At 43.9% G+C, this 16,903-nt stretch overlaps 1 protein-coding gene across 2 annotated transcripts in view; it reads left to right on the top strand.

Annotated features, from left to right (window-relative positions):
• The window catches only part of dhfr (dihydrofolate reductase), a 63,573-nt gene that overhangs the window by 22,595 nt on the left and 24,075 nt on the right, over positions 1–16,903 (top strand). For both annotated transcript variants that reach the window (XM_072516185.1, XM_072516184.1), the window contains exon 4: positions 2,937–3,063. In XM_072516185.1, the coding sequence (XP_072372286.1) occupies positions 2,937–3,063 (127 nt within the window). The remainder of the gene's footprint in view (positions 1–2,936; positions 3,064–16,903) is intronic.

The following is a 16,903-nucleotide window of genomic DNA, read 5'->3' as shown; positions in this document are numbered from 1 at the left end:
TGACCATACTGTGTTTTAATCTGATGAGGTCAGAGTGGGTTATGTCTCGTCAGTGTTGTTATGTTTAAACAGATGAAACTAGGTCAAATAATAATTCCAAACTTTGCGTGTGTGAAGGGCAGCAAGGTGGCGCACTGGTAGCACTGCAGTTTCACGGTGCCGAGGTCCCAGATTCGATCCCGGCTCTTGGTCACTGACCGTGTGGAGTTTGCACATTCTCCCCGTGTTTGCGTGGGTTTCGCCCTGCAACCCAAAGATGTGCACGGTAGGTGGATTGAACATGCTAAATTGCCCCTTAATTGGAAAAAAAATGAATTGGGTATTCTAAATTTAAAAAAAAAAACTTTGGGTCTATCATGAGTATTGTGCAATCTTTTCAGCTACTAAGGTTTTTTTTAATTCATTCATGGGATGTGCGGCGTCACGGCTGGGCCAGCATTTATTGCCCATCCCTGAGGGCAATTAAGAGTCAACCACTATGGATCTGGAGTTCCATTCTAGGCCAGACCAGATAAGGATGGCAGATTTCTTTCCCTAAAGGACATTAGTGAATGAGGTTACACCAATGGTTTCATGGTCATCATTAAACGTTTTGATTCCAGATTTTTATTGAATTCAAATTTCACCATCTGCAATGGTGGGATTCGAACCAGAGTCCTCGGAGCATTATCCTGGATTTCTGGTTAACTAGTCCAATGACAGTACCACTGCGCACTGCCTCCTGATTGCTTCATGCAATGTTTTTAGATGCAAGTGATGTGCATGCTGAACCTTACTATACTGGTGAAATTTCTGTATGGGTTTGAAGTAACAGTAGCGAGGTGCCCTTTGTTAATTTAGGGAGGTTGAAATCAGCTGCAAAACTCTATAATTGGAATAAAGAAATCTTGTGCTTTAACCACTAGGAGAGAGTAACTTTTGTCCTGCAGATGTGCTTTAAATGTCACATTTTAAGTTTCCTAGGTGACTGTCGGGAGATACATTTGAAGTAATGTGTCTGTCTGCAGTAGCACAGCATCCTGCAGGGAGGTGTGGGAGAAATGTCTCTAAGTAGAGCCTAATTTCTCGGAACTGAAAGTGATTCCAATCCATGATGTCTGAGGTACAGTGTGACGAGTAGCAGGCTGCAGTTTTGAACTCCAGTAAGTCCATGTCGACTTAATGCCATAACAAAGCTGAGGTGAAGAATGATTTTCAGCTTCCTCCTGAGTGGAACCTTTTTGTTCTCTCTATATCTCAGTAAAATTGGAAGGGGAAAGATTCGAAAATAAATAGTGCAAGTCTTCCTTGATAACTGACCAATCTTCTATCTATATTCTAACAGGAAACAGGATAGCCATAAGTGGGTATTTTTCTGGTTGGTGGAATGTAACAAGTTATGTGTCACAGGGATCCGTGCTGAGATCTTAACTGTTTATAATCGATATAAATGACTTGGATGAAGGAATGGTTGGTAAATTTGCTGATGGCACAGATAAGTGGGGAAGTAAGTTGTGAACAGGACATTGGAAGGCTACAAAGTGACAGAGGTTAGGTGAGTGGCAAAGATCTGACAAATGGAGCATAATGTGGGAAAATGTGAAATTATCCAATTTGGCAGGAAGAATAAAAAAGAAGCATATCTAAATGGTGAGAGAATACAGAGCTCTGAGATGCAAAGGGATCTGGGTGTCCGAGTGCATGAATCAAAAAAGGATAGTACAGCAAGTAATTAGGAAAGTTAATAGAATATTATCATTTACTGTGAGGGGAAATTCCATACAAAACTAAGGATGTTACCCTTCAGTTATACAGGGCACTGGTGAGACTACATCTGGATGCAGGATACAAATATCACCACCTGCAGTGGTGGGATTCGAGCCAGAGTCCTCGGAGCATTATCCTGGATTTCTGGTTAACTGTTTAAGGAAATATTTAAGGAAAAATGTAAATGCATTGGAAGCTGTTCAGAGAAGGTTTACCAGACTAAAAACAGGAATGGGTGGGTTATCTTGTGAGGAAAACAGGCTAGGCTTGTATCCACTAGAGTTTAGATGAATAAGAGGCAACTCAATTGAAATCCTTAAGATCCTGAGGGGTCTTGTCAGGGTGAATGTGGAGAGGATGTTTCTCTTTGTGGGAGAATCTAGAACTAGGGGTCACCCATTTAAGACCAAGATGATAATTTTTTTTCTGAGGGTGATAGTCTCTGGGACTCTCTTCCTCAGAAGGTGGTGGAAGCAGAGTCTTTGAACATTTTTCGGCACAGCTGGATAGATTATTGATTAAGAATGGGGATGATAATTATCAGGGGTTGGTAGGGATGTGGCATGGCGGTTACATCAGGTCAGCAATGATCTTATTGAATCTCTCTCTCTCACGCTCTCTCTTACCCACCAACCCACTCGGTCTCTCTATATCTCTATCTGTCAGTCCATCCCTCCCCTCCCCCAGATCGTACTTTGGCTGAATGGACTAAGAAAGGATGCGCAATGGTTAGTGCTGCTGCCTCAAGGCACCGAGGTCCAGGTTTGATCCCGGCCCTGGGACACTGTCCGTGTGGAGTTTGCACATTCTCCCCGTATTTGCGTGGGTTTCTTCCCTTCATTGGAAAAAATGAATTGGGTACTCTTTTTTTTTTAAAATTAATTATTTAAAAAATTTTATTTAAAAAAAAAAATATTTTTTTTAAAAGAAAGGAGGAACAAACCCCTGCCATAGTCATTACAGCACAACCAGTGACCATATGGCACATTGAATCCATACCAGCTCTCTATAGAGCAATCCGGTCAGTCCCATTTCCCTGCTACCCCATTGTCCTGCAAGTTTCCCTCGCCTAAGTCTGAGGCCATCCTCCATTTTGAATTCACACTTGTGTAAATGTTTAGTTACCATTGCCCTAATGTCGGCACTTCCATAAAATAAGGTGAAGCATTACTCATTGTTGTGCTTCTCAGGGAGCTGCCAAAAGGAGCAAATTATCTGGCACGTGATCTGGAGTCAGCGTTAGCTCATCTGGATTCACCGGAGATGCGGGACAAGGTGGATCTTGTGTGGATAATAGGTGGCAGCAGCCTCTACAAGGTACGGTGGCAAATTTGTTTATCCTTATGCTACTAATGGTTCATAAACTGACGGGCTGGATGGATATGTGTGCTATAAAGTTACGACTTGTTGCAGATTATTGTCTGAAGCTGTATTTATACTTGAAAAAGAATTGTAGGGCAATGGGGCAAGAGCTGAGGATTGGGACAAATTGATTTCCTCTTTCAGAGAGCTGATATAGACCCAATCGGACAAACCTGTGTAATTCTGTGATTTTGTTGAATTGTTCGAATTCTACCGTCCGTAGCTCTTTGGGGATGGCAGTTGCAATATTTTACCAGGATCCTTTTCTTCTTTTCTGTTGGAATTGGGGATCGGGTCTTTAGTGTTGGGTCAGTGCCCATTTTAAAGACAGACCAGAGGTTTTGTCAGAAGTGATTGTAATTTGAGGAAATATCTGCCAGATGCAACTGAGCATGTTTCAGTTATGAGTCAAATGGCAAGGACTTCACTCCTGAGTCCACACAGGGGTAGGTGGGAACTTAATACTGTTATGGGCCAAGGTTTAGAGAACCCCAAAGTGTTGGAGTTCACCTGACCCACAACTTTTAATAGATTGTGGTATGGGGAGCACACGGCCCACTCGACGGGTGTGGTACAGCAGAAATGGAAAAGTATTTTTTAAAGCAAAATAATGTTTATTCTATGAACTCAAGTTAACATTTTTAAAACCTACAGTGAACATCTTAGCAACCATCAATTCAAATACAATCCCCAAAGAATACAACACTAAGTAATCCTTATTAACTACCCAAATAACATCCAGAAGACAAAAGAAACACCTTTTAACAGAAGCACATCAGGTTTACATTCACTACTGAAAACATTTATAATTCTGAATTCACCAAATAATCAAGAGATAGTCTTTTCATGGCAGAGATCAACAGTACACCTGCTTTGTCTGGCTTCAGCTCCAACACTGGGCAGCACGGTAGCATTGTGGATAGCACAATTGCTTCACAGCTTCAGGGTCCCAGGTTCGATTCCGGCTTGGGTCACTGTCTGTGCGGAGTCTGCACATCCTCCCCGTGTGTGCGTGGGTTTCCTCCGGGTGCTCCGGTTTCCTCCCACAGTCCAAAGATGTGCAGGTTAGGTGGATTGGCCATGATAAATTGCCCGTAGTGTCCAAAATTGCCCTTAGTGTTGGGTGGGGTTACTGGGTTATGGGGATAGGGTGGAAGTGTTGACCTTGGGTAGGGTGCTCTTTCCAAGAGCCGGTGCAGGCTCGATGGGCCAAATGGCCTCCTTCTGCACTGTAAATTCTATGATAATCTATGAAACACTGAAAACGAAACCAAAAACTCACTCTATAACAGCCTGCTCAAAAACGAAAGTAAAAAACTGTCAGACAGCCCAACTCCACCCACACTCTGACATCACTGATAAACACCCATTTCTTAAAGGTACATTTCTTAAACACTTATTTCTTAAACGGTTCTTAAACGGTGACATCGAAACAAACCTGTTGGACTTTAACCTGGTGTTGTAAAACTTCTTACTGTGCTCACCCCAGTCCAACGCCGGCATCTCCACATCATTATTTCTTAAAGACACTCTCACATGACACCTCCCTCCTCAAGAAAAAAAAAATAAACCATCAACGTCAAGATTGTTTCATTTTTCACCATTTCATTATCCTTTAAGAAGTGCACACAGTAAATATACATTTTTGTTTCAAAAAGCACAACACGCGAACAGGTATAATAATATAGTCCATTTTTGTTCTTGTCCCTCCAACTGAACCTGCTTCCGTCCATTTCTCTACGCCTCGGCATTTCTCTTTAAAGTCAGATACTTTAGTTCAATCTGATCACAGAGTCCCTTGTAATTCTCCAACACACGAGCATTGGTTATCACAGCTATCAGGCAGTCAAACGCCTGTTGAAAGTCTGCTGTCCACTGAAATTTTCGACGTTTCTTCAGCAAGTCCATCGGTGGAGCAACCACGCTATAAAAACTTTTCCCAAATGTTCGATCAAATCCACTCATGCCAAGAAATCGCATTATTTCCCGTCGTCTTGAGGGTATCGGCAACTCCTCAATAACTCTTGTCTTCACATCCCGTGTGACCATTCGACCCTGTCTATTTGTATGGCCAAGGAAAGTGACTTGGGCCTTTCCAAATTCACTTTTGGCTACGTTTATCACCAAACCCGCTTCCTGAAGTCGACGAATAACTCCATCAGATGTTTCAAATGTTCTTTCCATGTCTGGCTGAAAGTTACCAGATCGTCGATGTATACCGCACAATTGGATAATCCTGAAACAACTTTGTTAGTTAACCGTTGAAATGTGGCTGGGGCGTTTTTCATGCCAAATGGCATAACTTTGAATTGGTAGATACCATCTGGAGTCACAAAAGCTGAAATCTCCTTCGCCCTTTCGGATAAAGGTACCTGCCAGTAACCTTTTTAAGTAAATCCAGTTTGGAAATAAAAGCTGATTGTCCCACTTTCTCAAGGCAATCCTCCAAACTTTTAAATGTTGTCTGGCCAATTCACCTGCTCTATTTAATCGTTCCCTAAAATTTGACACGTAATCCAATAATGTAATTTCTGATTTCGCACTAACCAATTTTTCCTTAATCAATTTATGTGGTCCTCTTACCTCATGACCAAAAATTAGTTCAAAAGGACTGAATTTGGTTGACTCATTAGGTGCATCCCTAATTGCAAACAGTACGAATAGAATTCTTTTATCCCAATCCTCTGGATAATCTTGACAATAAGCCCTCAATATTGTCTTTAATGTCTGATGCCACCTTTCTAACGCTCCCTGTGATTCTGGATGGTACGCAGTTGATTTAAATTGTTTTAGTCCTAAGCTATCCATAACTTCTTTGAATAACCTGGAGGTAAAATTTGATCCTTGATCCGATTGTATTTCTGTGGGTAATCCATATCTAGTAAAGAATTTAAGTAACTCCTCAACAATCTTTTTAGCTGTAATATTACATATTGGGATTGCCTCTGGAAACCTAGTATCCATTATAGTCAAAAGATATTGATTCCCACTTTTCGTTTTAGGAAGCGGTCCTACGCAATCGATTTGGACCCTTGTAAAAGGTTCTTCAAATGCTGGAATGGGTATTAAAGGTGCTGGTTTTATCACTGCTTGAGGTTTCCCTATCACTTGACATGTGTGACATGATTGACAAAATTAAACTACATCTTTATGTAGTCCAGGCCAATAAAAATGTTTCTGGATTTTAGCTTGAGTTTTCCTTGTTCCCACATGACCTCCCACTGGTACCTCATGTGCAACTCGCAACACCTCCTTTCTATACCCTACCGGCAATACTACTTGATGAACTTCTGCCCACTTTTCATCCGCCTGCATATGTAAAGGTCTCCATTTCCTCATCAAGATATCACTTTTACGGTAATACTCTGGCATACACTCCGATTCCTCTTCTGTATATGCTTTCTGATACATCCGTTTTATTTCTACATCTTTCTGTTGTAACTCTGCCAATTTTCCTGAATTAAAAATATCCGCCTCATCCTCCACCTGTTCTTTTCCAACCATCTGATCAAAAATCGTTTCTGATAATTGCACTTCACCTTTATTTTCACTCTCTGATTTCTCCTCTTGTCTTAGCCTGTGACTTTGCGACCTTGTTACTACACAATCCGGAAAGATCCCAGGATATTCGTCCTTCAACACTTCAGTTGTCTGATTTTCCACTGGCTTATCAACCACAGTAGGCATCACTCCCATCTGCAATCCAGCTATATCATTACCCAAGATAAACTATATTCCTGGACAAGATAGTTTCTCTATTACTCCTACTACCACTTCACCCCTCTTCACTGGACTTTCCAACCGTACCTTCTATAATGGAACGCTACTCTCAGCCTGAATTCCACATATTACCACCTTTTCTGGCAACATTCTTCCCAGACTACATAACTCCTCATCTCGTACCATTAAAGATTGACTAGCTCCTGTATCTCTAAAAAATGTGACTTCTTTACCTGCTCCTGATCCACATGAGTAAATTTTACCCACGCAAGTAAATTCTTTAAAGAGATCTGGCACCTTCTTATCAATCACCTCTTGATCAGGCTGTACAATCTTTTGCACCTCCTTCGCTTCACTTGGGCTTTCCTTTACCACTTTAACAAACCCCACTGTCTTATCCTGTTTTACCACATCAGCCTTTCCTGTGCTTTTCTTCAACCACCAACACTGATTTTACATGGCCTAGTTTATTACAGTGAAAACATTTGAAACTTTTCATTTCTTTTCCACCCTCCTGGGTTTCTTTTTTAATCTGAGGTGCACTCTCAATATCTCCCATCAGATCACCTTTACCGTTACCACTTGTGTATTTCTCATGTCCCCAGTTTCTATCCCTCACAGACTGAAACTGATGTCGGAAACCAAGCTTTGATTTATGAACTAATTCATAATCATCTGCCATTTCTGCTGCTAATCTCACAGTTTTAACCCTCTGTTCTTCCACATGAGTTCTCACTACATCAGGAATTGAATTTTAAAACTAATCCAAAAGTATAATTTCTCTGAGAGCTTCATACGTTTGGTCTATTTTCAAAGCCCTTATCCACCAATCAAAATTACTCCTGTTTGAGCCTTTCAAACTCCATGTATGTTTTTTAACAAGAACACAACAATCAGAAATTATACATTGGATTTCCCCCATATACAATAACCCCCGTATAACATTTAAAAACACAAATAGGGATAAAACCCCCACCTTCACCCAAACGCCACCCCAAAAGAACCCCCCCCCCCCCGCCCTTGGGCTGCTGCTGACCTCCTCCTGATGCTCCGCGCGATAGTCTAGAAACGGTTGCCACCGCCTGAGGAACCCTTGCACAGACCCTCGCAAGGCAAACTTTATCCTCTCCAGCTTGATGAACCCTGCCATGTCATTGATCCAAGCTTCCACACTAGGGGGCTTTGCATCTTTCCATAGTAGCAAAATCCTCCGCCGGGCTACCAGGGATGCAAAGGCCAGAATACCGGCCTCTTTCGCCTCCTGCACTCCCGGCTCGTCCGATACCCCAAATAATGCCAATCCCCAGCTCTGCTTGACCCGGGCGTTCACCACCTTGGACATAGTCCTCGCAAAACCCCTCCAAAACCCATCCAGCGCCGGGCACGACCAGAACAAATGGACGTGATTTGTCGGGCTCCCCGAGCACCTCCCACATCTGTCCTCCACCCCAAAGAAGCTACTCAACCTCGCCCCTGTCATATGCGCTCTGTGAGTAACTGTGAACTGTATTAGGCTGAGCCTGATGCAAGAGGAGGAAGAATTAACCCTACTCAGAACATCAGCCCACAGACCCTCATCTATCTCCTCCCCAAGCTCCTCCTCCCACTTGCCCTTTAACTCCTCCAACGAGGCCTCCTCCTCTTCCTGCAGCTCCTGGTAAATCGCCGAAACCTTGCCTTCTCCAACCCATACACCCAAAATCACCCTGTCCTGAATCCCACATGCCGGAAGCAGCAGGAATTCCCTCACCTGCCGCCTCACAAACGCCCTCACTTGCATGAACCTGAAAGCGTTTCCCGGGAGCAGCCCAAACTTCTCCTCCAGCGCCCCATGGCTCGCAAACGTCCCATCGATGAACAGGTCCCCCATTCTTCTCATCCCTGCCCGATGCCAGCTCCGAACCCCCCCCCCCCCCCCAATCCATCCTTCCCGGGACGAACCGATGATTCTCCCGAATCAGGGACCAAACCGAGGCTCCCACCCCCATGTGTCGCCTCCACTGCCCCCAGACCTTCAGCGTCGCCGCCACCACCGAACTCGTGGTGTACCTTGTCGGCGAGCGCGGCAGCGGTGCCGTCACCAGCGCAACTATATGTCTGTTTGACCAAATTCTTTCCTTAAATTTCTAAACCTTTGTCTGTAAGCTTCAGGCACTAGCTCATATGCACCTAAGATGGATTTTTTCACCTCCCCATACGGCTCAGTTACCTCCTCTGATAGTGATGTAAACACTTCACTAGCCCTACCTACCAGCTTTGTTTGAATCAGTAATACCCACATGTCCTGTGGCCATTTCATTTGTTTAGCAACCTTCTCAAATGAAATGAAAAAGGCATCTACCTCCTTCTCATCAAACCGTGGCAGTGCTTGGACATATTTAAATAGATCCCCACCAAGCCTTCGACTATGACGCTCTTTCTCACTATCCTCATCACTATCATCCAACTGTACGTTTCCCTTTGCGCCTGCCAATTTTAACTGACTGTCATGTTTCATGGCCATTTTCTGAAGTTCAAACTCTCTCTCTTTATCTTTTTCCCTGATCTGTATCTCTTTTTCCTCTCTTTCTCTCTCTCTCTCTCTCTCTCTCTCTTCTTTTTCTTCTCTCTCGCTTTCGTATTCAAGCTGCATTAATTCTTTCTCATGTTCCATTTGTTTAATTTGTAACTGAAGTTTTGCCATTTCCAATGAGTCAAACTGTATCTCAGGCAACTTTAAATGCTTAGCCACCGCCATAATTACTTCATCTTTTCGTATTTTGTCAGGTAATGTTAACTGCAATGTTTTTGCCAAATCTAACAGTCTGCTTTTAGTCTCTGTCCTTAAGGTACTGCGTGTGACCATCTCCACCCTCAAAAACTTCAGAGTCTCTGAAAGAGCCATTGTCCACAACACACTCCCCACTTAAACTAAAATACCACACCTGAAAAGCAACCACAATATGCTCACCCCTCACTGTCTTTAACTTCACAAAGCCAATCCAATAGATAGACTTTTATCCCAGACAAGCCCGCAATTTGTTATGGGCCAGGGTTTAGAGAACCCCAAAGTGTATCATGGAGTTCACCTGACCCACAACTTTTAATAGATTATGGTATGGGGAGCACACGGCCCACTCTATGGGCCGTGTGCTCCCCATACCACAATCTATTATGTACAGGCCTCCTAACAGTGGTCAGGACCAGGGGCAAAAAATGCACCACGAAATAGAAAGGGCATGTCAGAAAGGCAAGGTCACAGTGATCATGGGGGACTTCAATATGCAGGTGGACTGGGTAAATAATGTTGCCAGTGGACCCAAAGAAAGGGAATTTAATTGAATGTTTACAGGAGGGCTTTTTGGAACAGCTTGTGATGGAGCCCACGAGGGAACAGGCCATTCTGGACTTAGTGTTATGTAATGAGCCAGACTTGATAAAAGATCTTAAAGTAAGGGAACACTTAGGAGGCAGTGATCATAATATGGTAGAATTCAGTCTGCAATTTGAAAGATGTAAGGTAGAAAGGTAGAATCAGATGTAAAGGTGTTACAGTTAAATAAAGGTAACTACAGGGGCATGAGTAGGAACTGACAAAAATCGACTGGGAGCAGAGCCTAGTGGGAAAGACAGTAGAACAGCAATGGCAGGAGTTTCTGGGAGTAATTGAGGACACAGTACAGAGGTTCGTCCCAAAGAAAAGAAAGGTTATCAGAGGGGGGATTAGGCAGCCATGGCTGACAAAGGAATTCAGGGAATGCATCAAAGCAAAAGAGAAAGCCTATAATGTGGCAAAGAGTAGTGGGAAGTCAGAAGATTGGGAAGGCTACAAAAACAAACAGAGGATAACAAAGAGAGAAATAAGGAAAGAGAGGATCAAATTTGAAGGTAGGCTAGCCAGTAACATTAAAGAAACTTTTACTATCATTCCTAAATACATTAAAAACAAACGGGAGGCAAAAGTAGACATTGGGCCGCTCCAAAATGACGCTGGTAATCTAGTGATGGGAGACGAGGAAATAGCTGAGGAACTAAATAAGTACTTTGCGTCAGTCTTCACAGTAGAAGACATGAGTAATATCCCAACAATTCAGGAGAGTCAGGGGGCAGAGTTGAATATGGTAGCCATCACAAAGGAGAGTGCTAGAGAAACTAAGAGGTCTAAAAATTGATAAATCTCCGGGCCCAGATGTTCTAAAGGAGATAGCTGAAGAAATAGTGGAGGCGTTCGTTATGATCTTTCAAAAGTCACTGGAGTCCTGGAAAGTCCCAGAGGATTGGAAAATCGCTGTTGTAACCCCCCTGTTCAAGAAGGGAACAAGAAAAAAGGTGGAAAATTATAGGCCAATTAGCCTAACCTCGGTTGTTGGCAAGATTCTAGAATCCATCGTTAAGGATGAGATTTCTAAATTCTTGGAAGTGCAAGGTCGGATTAGGACAAGTCAGCATGGATTTAGTAAGGGGAGATCGTGCCTGACAAACCTGTTAGAGTTCTTTGAAGAGATAACAAATAGGTTAGACCAAGGAGAGCCAATGGATGTTATCTATCTTGACTTACAAATGGCCTTTGATAAGGTGCCTCACGGGAGACTGCTGAGTAAAATAAGCGCCCATGGTATTCGAGGCAAGGTACTAACATGGATTGACGATTGGCTGTCAGGCAGAAGGCAGAGAGTTGGGATAAAAGGTTCTTTTTCGGAATGGCAACCGGTCACGAGTGGTGTCCCGCAGGGTTCAGTGTTGGGGCCACAGCTGTTCTCTTTATATATTAACGATCTAGATGACCGGACTGGGGGCATTCTGGCTAAGTTTGCCGATGATACAAAGATAGGTGATGGGGCAGGTAGTATTGAGGAGATGGGGAGGCTGCAGAAAGATTTAGACAGTTTAGGAGAGTGGTCCAAGAAATGGCTGATGAAATTCAACGTGGGCAAGTGCAAGGTCTTGCACTTTGGAAAAAAGAATAGAGGCATGGACTATTTTCTAAACTGTGACAAAATTCATAATGCTGAAGTGCAAAGGGACTTGGGAGTCCTAGTCCAGGATTCTCCAAAGGTAATCTTGCAGGCTGAGTCCGTAATTAAGAAAGCAAATGCAATATTGTCATTTCTCTCAAGAGGCTTGGAATATAAAAGCAGGGATGTACTTCTGAAGCTATATAAAGCACTAGTTAGGCCCCATTTTGAATACTGTGAGCAATTTTGGGCCCCACACCTCCGGAAGGACATACTGGCACTGGAGCGGGTCCAGCGGAGATTCACACGGATGATCCCAGGAATGGTAGGCCTAACATACGATGAACGTCTGAGGATCCTGGGATTATATTCATTGGAGTTTAGGAGGTTGAGGGGAGATCTAATAGAAACTTACAAGATAATGAATGGCTTAGATAGGGTGGATGTAGGGAAGTTGTTTCCATTAGCAGGGGAGACTATGACCCGGGGGCACAGCCTTAGAATAAAAGGGAGTCACTTTAGAACAGAGATTAGGAGAAATTTCTTCAGCCAAAGAGTGGTGGGTCTGTGGAATTCATTGCCACAGAGGGCGGTGGAGGCCGTGACGTTGAGTGTCTTTAAGACAGAAGTTGATAAATTCTTGATTTCTCGAGGAATTAAGGGCTATGGAGAGGGAGCGGGTAAATGGAGTTGAAATCATGAATTGAATGGTAGAGTGGACTCGATGGACCGAATGGCCTTACTTCCGCTCCTATGTCTTATGGTCTACAGGTGTGGTACAGCAGAAATGGAGAAGTATTTTTTAAAGCAAAACAATGTTTATTCTATGAACTTAAGTTAACCTTTTTAAAACATACAGTGAACATCTTTGCAACCATCAATTCAAATACAACCCCCAAAGAACACAACACTAAGTAATCCTTAATAACCTCCCCAAACAACATCCAGAAGACAAAAGAAACACCTTTTAACAGAAGCACATCAATCAGGTTTACATTCACTACTGAAAACATTTATAATTCTGAATTCACCAAATGATCAAGAGAAATGGCAAAAAGATCAACCGTACACCTGCTTTGTCTGGCTTCAGCTCCAACACTGAAAACGAAACCAAAAACTCACACTATAGCAGCCTGCTCAAAAACAAAAGTAAAAAGCTGACAGGCAGCCCAGCTCCACCCACACTCTGACATCACTGATAAACACCTATGTCTTATGGTCTTAACACCCATTTCTTAAAGGTACATTTCTTAAACACTTATTTCTTAAAGGTACTCTCACGTGACAATACTACCAGACTGCGTATACACAAGTGCTGTACAGGCAGAGAAAATAATGTGCCTCCCATGGCGATGCCAATGAGATTTTAAAATAAATTTTATTAACTGGCTCAATTAGCCTTGGCGTATCATACATCACAATATCATTGATCATGAGCGCGTTTCAATGGACTAGAGTTAAGGACCGCTGACCGGCCCATTTAGCGGTGTGTTACTCAGCGCCAGCAATGCCAAAAAAGACCCTGCTATTTCCAGCACTTTGCCGCTTTTTTGACCTTGGGGAGATTTTCTCCGCCAAGACGGCATTTAATCTCCCCTCCGCCTTTGTGACCCCCCCCCCCCCCAAACGTTGGAGGCACCTGGGAAACCCCTGGCAGTGCAAACCTAGGCACCTTGGCACTGACTCAGTGGCATGCTGGCAGTGCCAAGGTGTTGAGAGTGCCAGGGTACTACTTTGTCCTGCCCCCTACCACCCAAGGGTCTCCAGTGGCCTGGGAGACCCCCCCTCCCCCCAGGTGCCATTACAACTGGTTCACATTTGTGTGGACCAGTAGTAAACAGCACTCTGGCAAGGTCTCCCAGGCACGGCTGTTGAGTCCTGCATGGCTTATTTAAATATTCAGATCTGGATCTCACTTAGCGAGGGCAAGATCCAGATCGCACCGGGCGGAGCGAGTTGACTCGCAAACAGCCTGGCTCCGAACCCGATTTTGGGCTCATGTGATTCAGCTCTTGCTCCCGGATTTGCGCAGGGCGCAATGGGGTCACTGAATCTTGTGCCATATTCCTGATCTTTTTTTTTTTTTTTTTTTACAGTTTTTTGTGGGATGTGGGTGCTGCCGGCAAGGCCAGTGTTTGTTACCCACCATTCCTAATTGCCATTGAACTGAGTGGCCATTTCGGAGGGTAGTTCAGAGACAAACGCATTGCTGAAGTCACTTGTAGGCCAGACCAGAGCTGCATATTTTCTTCCTTAAAGAACGTTCAGTATTGTGTGCAGTTTTGGTCTCCTAGTTTGAGGACATTGATGGACATTCTTGCTATTAAGGGTGTCCAGCGAAGGCTCACCAGACTAATTCCCAGGACAGCAGGACTGACATATGAAGAAAGACTGGATCGACTGGATTTGTATTCACCAGAGTTTAGAAGAATGAGAGAGGATCTCATAGAAACATATAAAATATTGATGGGTCTGGACAGGCTAGATGCAGGAAGAATGTTCCCGATGTTGGGGCCGTCCAGAAATAGTGGTCAAAGCCTAAGAATAAGGGGTAAGCCATTCAGGACTGAGATGAGGAAGAACCTCTTCTCTCAGAGAGTTGTGAACTTCATAGAATCATAGAATTTACCGTGCAGAAGGAGGCCATTCGGTCCATTGAGTCTGCACCGGTCCTTGGAAAGAGCACTCTACCCAAGCCCACACCCTATCCCCGTAACTCAGTAACCCCACCTAACCTTCTTGGACACTAAGGGGCAATTTAGCATGGCCAGTCCACCTAACCCGCACATTTTTGGACTGTGGGAGGAAACTGGAGCACCTGGAAAAAACCCACGCAGACACTGGGAGAACGTGCAGACTCCGCACAGACAGTGACCCAAGCCAGGAATCGAACCTGGGACCCTGGAGCTGTGAAGCAACTGTGCTAACCACTGTGCTACCATGTTGAGGCCAGTTTGTTGGATATATTCAAGGGGGAGCTGGACATGGCCCTTGCGGCTAAAGGGATCAAGGGGTATGGAGAGAAAGTGGAAGTGGGATACTGAATTTGCAGAATCAGCCATGATCATATTGAATGGTGGTGCAGGCTCGAAGGGCCGAATGGCCTACTTCTGCACCTATTTTCTGTGTTGATGAAACAGAAAATTGTGATAGTGCCACAGATGCTATTACTGAGACAAGCTTTCAATTTGTTTTGTTTAAATTAAATTCATTAATTATATTTATATTCCACCAGCTGTCACTTTGGGATTTGAACCCATGTCCGCAGAGCATTATCCTGGGCCTTTAAATTTTGAGTCCAGCGACATTCGTGCTGAATCACAATCTCTGCCGTCCCATCATCCTAGCGATGCTGGACATGAACTGAATTCCAGCTGTAAACTGGCAATGGTTCAACTGGCAAAATCTGGACTATTTTGTGCAAACGTGAGCAATTTCCCTTCAATGTGAAGTTAAAGTAGATGCCATTTTCAACACATCACCTAATTTCTTCATCAACAAGCTAGGTGTCACCATTGCCCAGAAGTTCTGATAGGTCAGTCATATAACACTAAGGGCTTTTTCTTTTGTTTGCACCTATCTCATAACCCCTCAAAGCGTCCACCTGTAAAGCTGAAATCAGGCATGTGATGAGGTACTCGCCATGAACCTGGATAGGTGTAACCACAACAACACAAAGAGGTTTGACACCATCCAGAAGAATTGCGTGTTATGTTGGCGGCATGGTGGCTCAGTGATTAGCACTTCTGCCTCACGGCGCCGGGTTCGATCCCAGCCCTGGGCCACTGTCCATGCGGAGTTTGCACATTCTCCCCGTGTCTGCGTGGGTCTCGCCCTACAACCCAAAGATATGCAGGCGAGGTGGATTGGCCAAGCTAAATTGCCCTTAATTGGAAAAAATAATTGGGTACTCTAAATTTTTTTTTTAATGTTATGTTGGGGGAGAGTCCCTTTAAGAGATGAGTACCATTCACACTGGTGACATCATCAACCAGGTATATAGGCTTTAGGTGCAGTCTTGTATTTAAGCCTGTGAGAATGCACAGCATAAAATAATAAAAACTTACCTGTTGAATTACAGCAATCCATGGGGTTGTATGTTCTTTGATTCCGACTGCAGCCTAGTAAATGGCCCAGTCCAGAAAAAGTTAATGCTTGTAGATACCCCCAGCCTTCCCTCTGCCCCTGACACAATGGTGTATGCAGTGAAGCAACTTACCAAGTTTTAGGCAAGAACATCTTCTCACCCTCTGTACTACAGAGAAAGACATGAGCAGCAATATCAAGGGACACAATTCCCTTCAAATCAATACCTCATTGCACCTTGGACATGTGCTTTATTGCAAATGTGTAGAACATGCGGCCAAACACCACTACCACAAGATTGAGAACGCCTATTACCATCTTCTCTACTAAATAGCAATAGGCCATCTTCAAAACAAATCATTTCAAGGAGAAACACAGATAATTAGAACATGGAACAGTACAGGCCCTTCGGCCCTCAATGTTGTGCCGACCTGTGAAACCACTCTAAAGCCCATCTACACTATTCCCTTATTGTCCATAGGTCTATCCAATGAATATTTGAATGCCCTTGGTGTTGGCGAGTCCACTACTGTTGCAGGCAGGGCATTCCACGCCCTCACTACTCTGAGTAAAGAACCTACCTCTGACATCTGTCCTATATCTATCTCCCCTCAATTTAAAGCTATGTCCCCTCGTGCTAGACATCACCATCCGAGGAAAAAGGCTCTCGCTGTCCACCCTATCCAATCCTCTGATCATCTTGTATGCCTCAATTAAGTCACCTCTTAACCTTCTTCTCTCTAACGAAAACAACCTCAAGGCCCTCAACCTTTCCTCATAAGATCTTCCCTCCATACCGAGCAACATTCTGGTAAATCTCCTCTGCACCCTTTCCAAGGCTTCCACATCCTTCCTGTAATGCGGCGACCAGAATTGCACGCAATACTCCAAATGCGGCCGCACCAGAGTTTTGTACAGCTGCAACATTCGAAACTCAATCCCTCTACCAATAAAAGCTAACACACCATACGCCTTCTCAACAACCCTCTCAACCTACGTGGCAACTTTCAGGGATCTATGTACATGGACACCGAGATCTCTCTGCTCATCCACAC

This window comes from Scyliorhinus torazame, chromosome 9, assembly GCF_047496885.1.
Source record: "Scyliorhinus torazame isolate Kashiwa2021f chromosome 9, sScyTor2.1, whole genome shotgun sequence".
NCBI classification, from domain to species: domain Eukaryota; kingdom Metazoa; phylum Chordata; class Chondrichthyes; order Carcharhiniformes; family Scyliorhinidae; genus Scyliorhinus; species Scyliorhinus torazame.
Note: the sequence above shows the minus strand (reverse complement) of the source record. Positions and strands in the feature narration are given on the sequence as shown.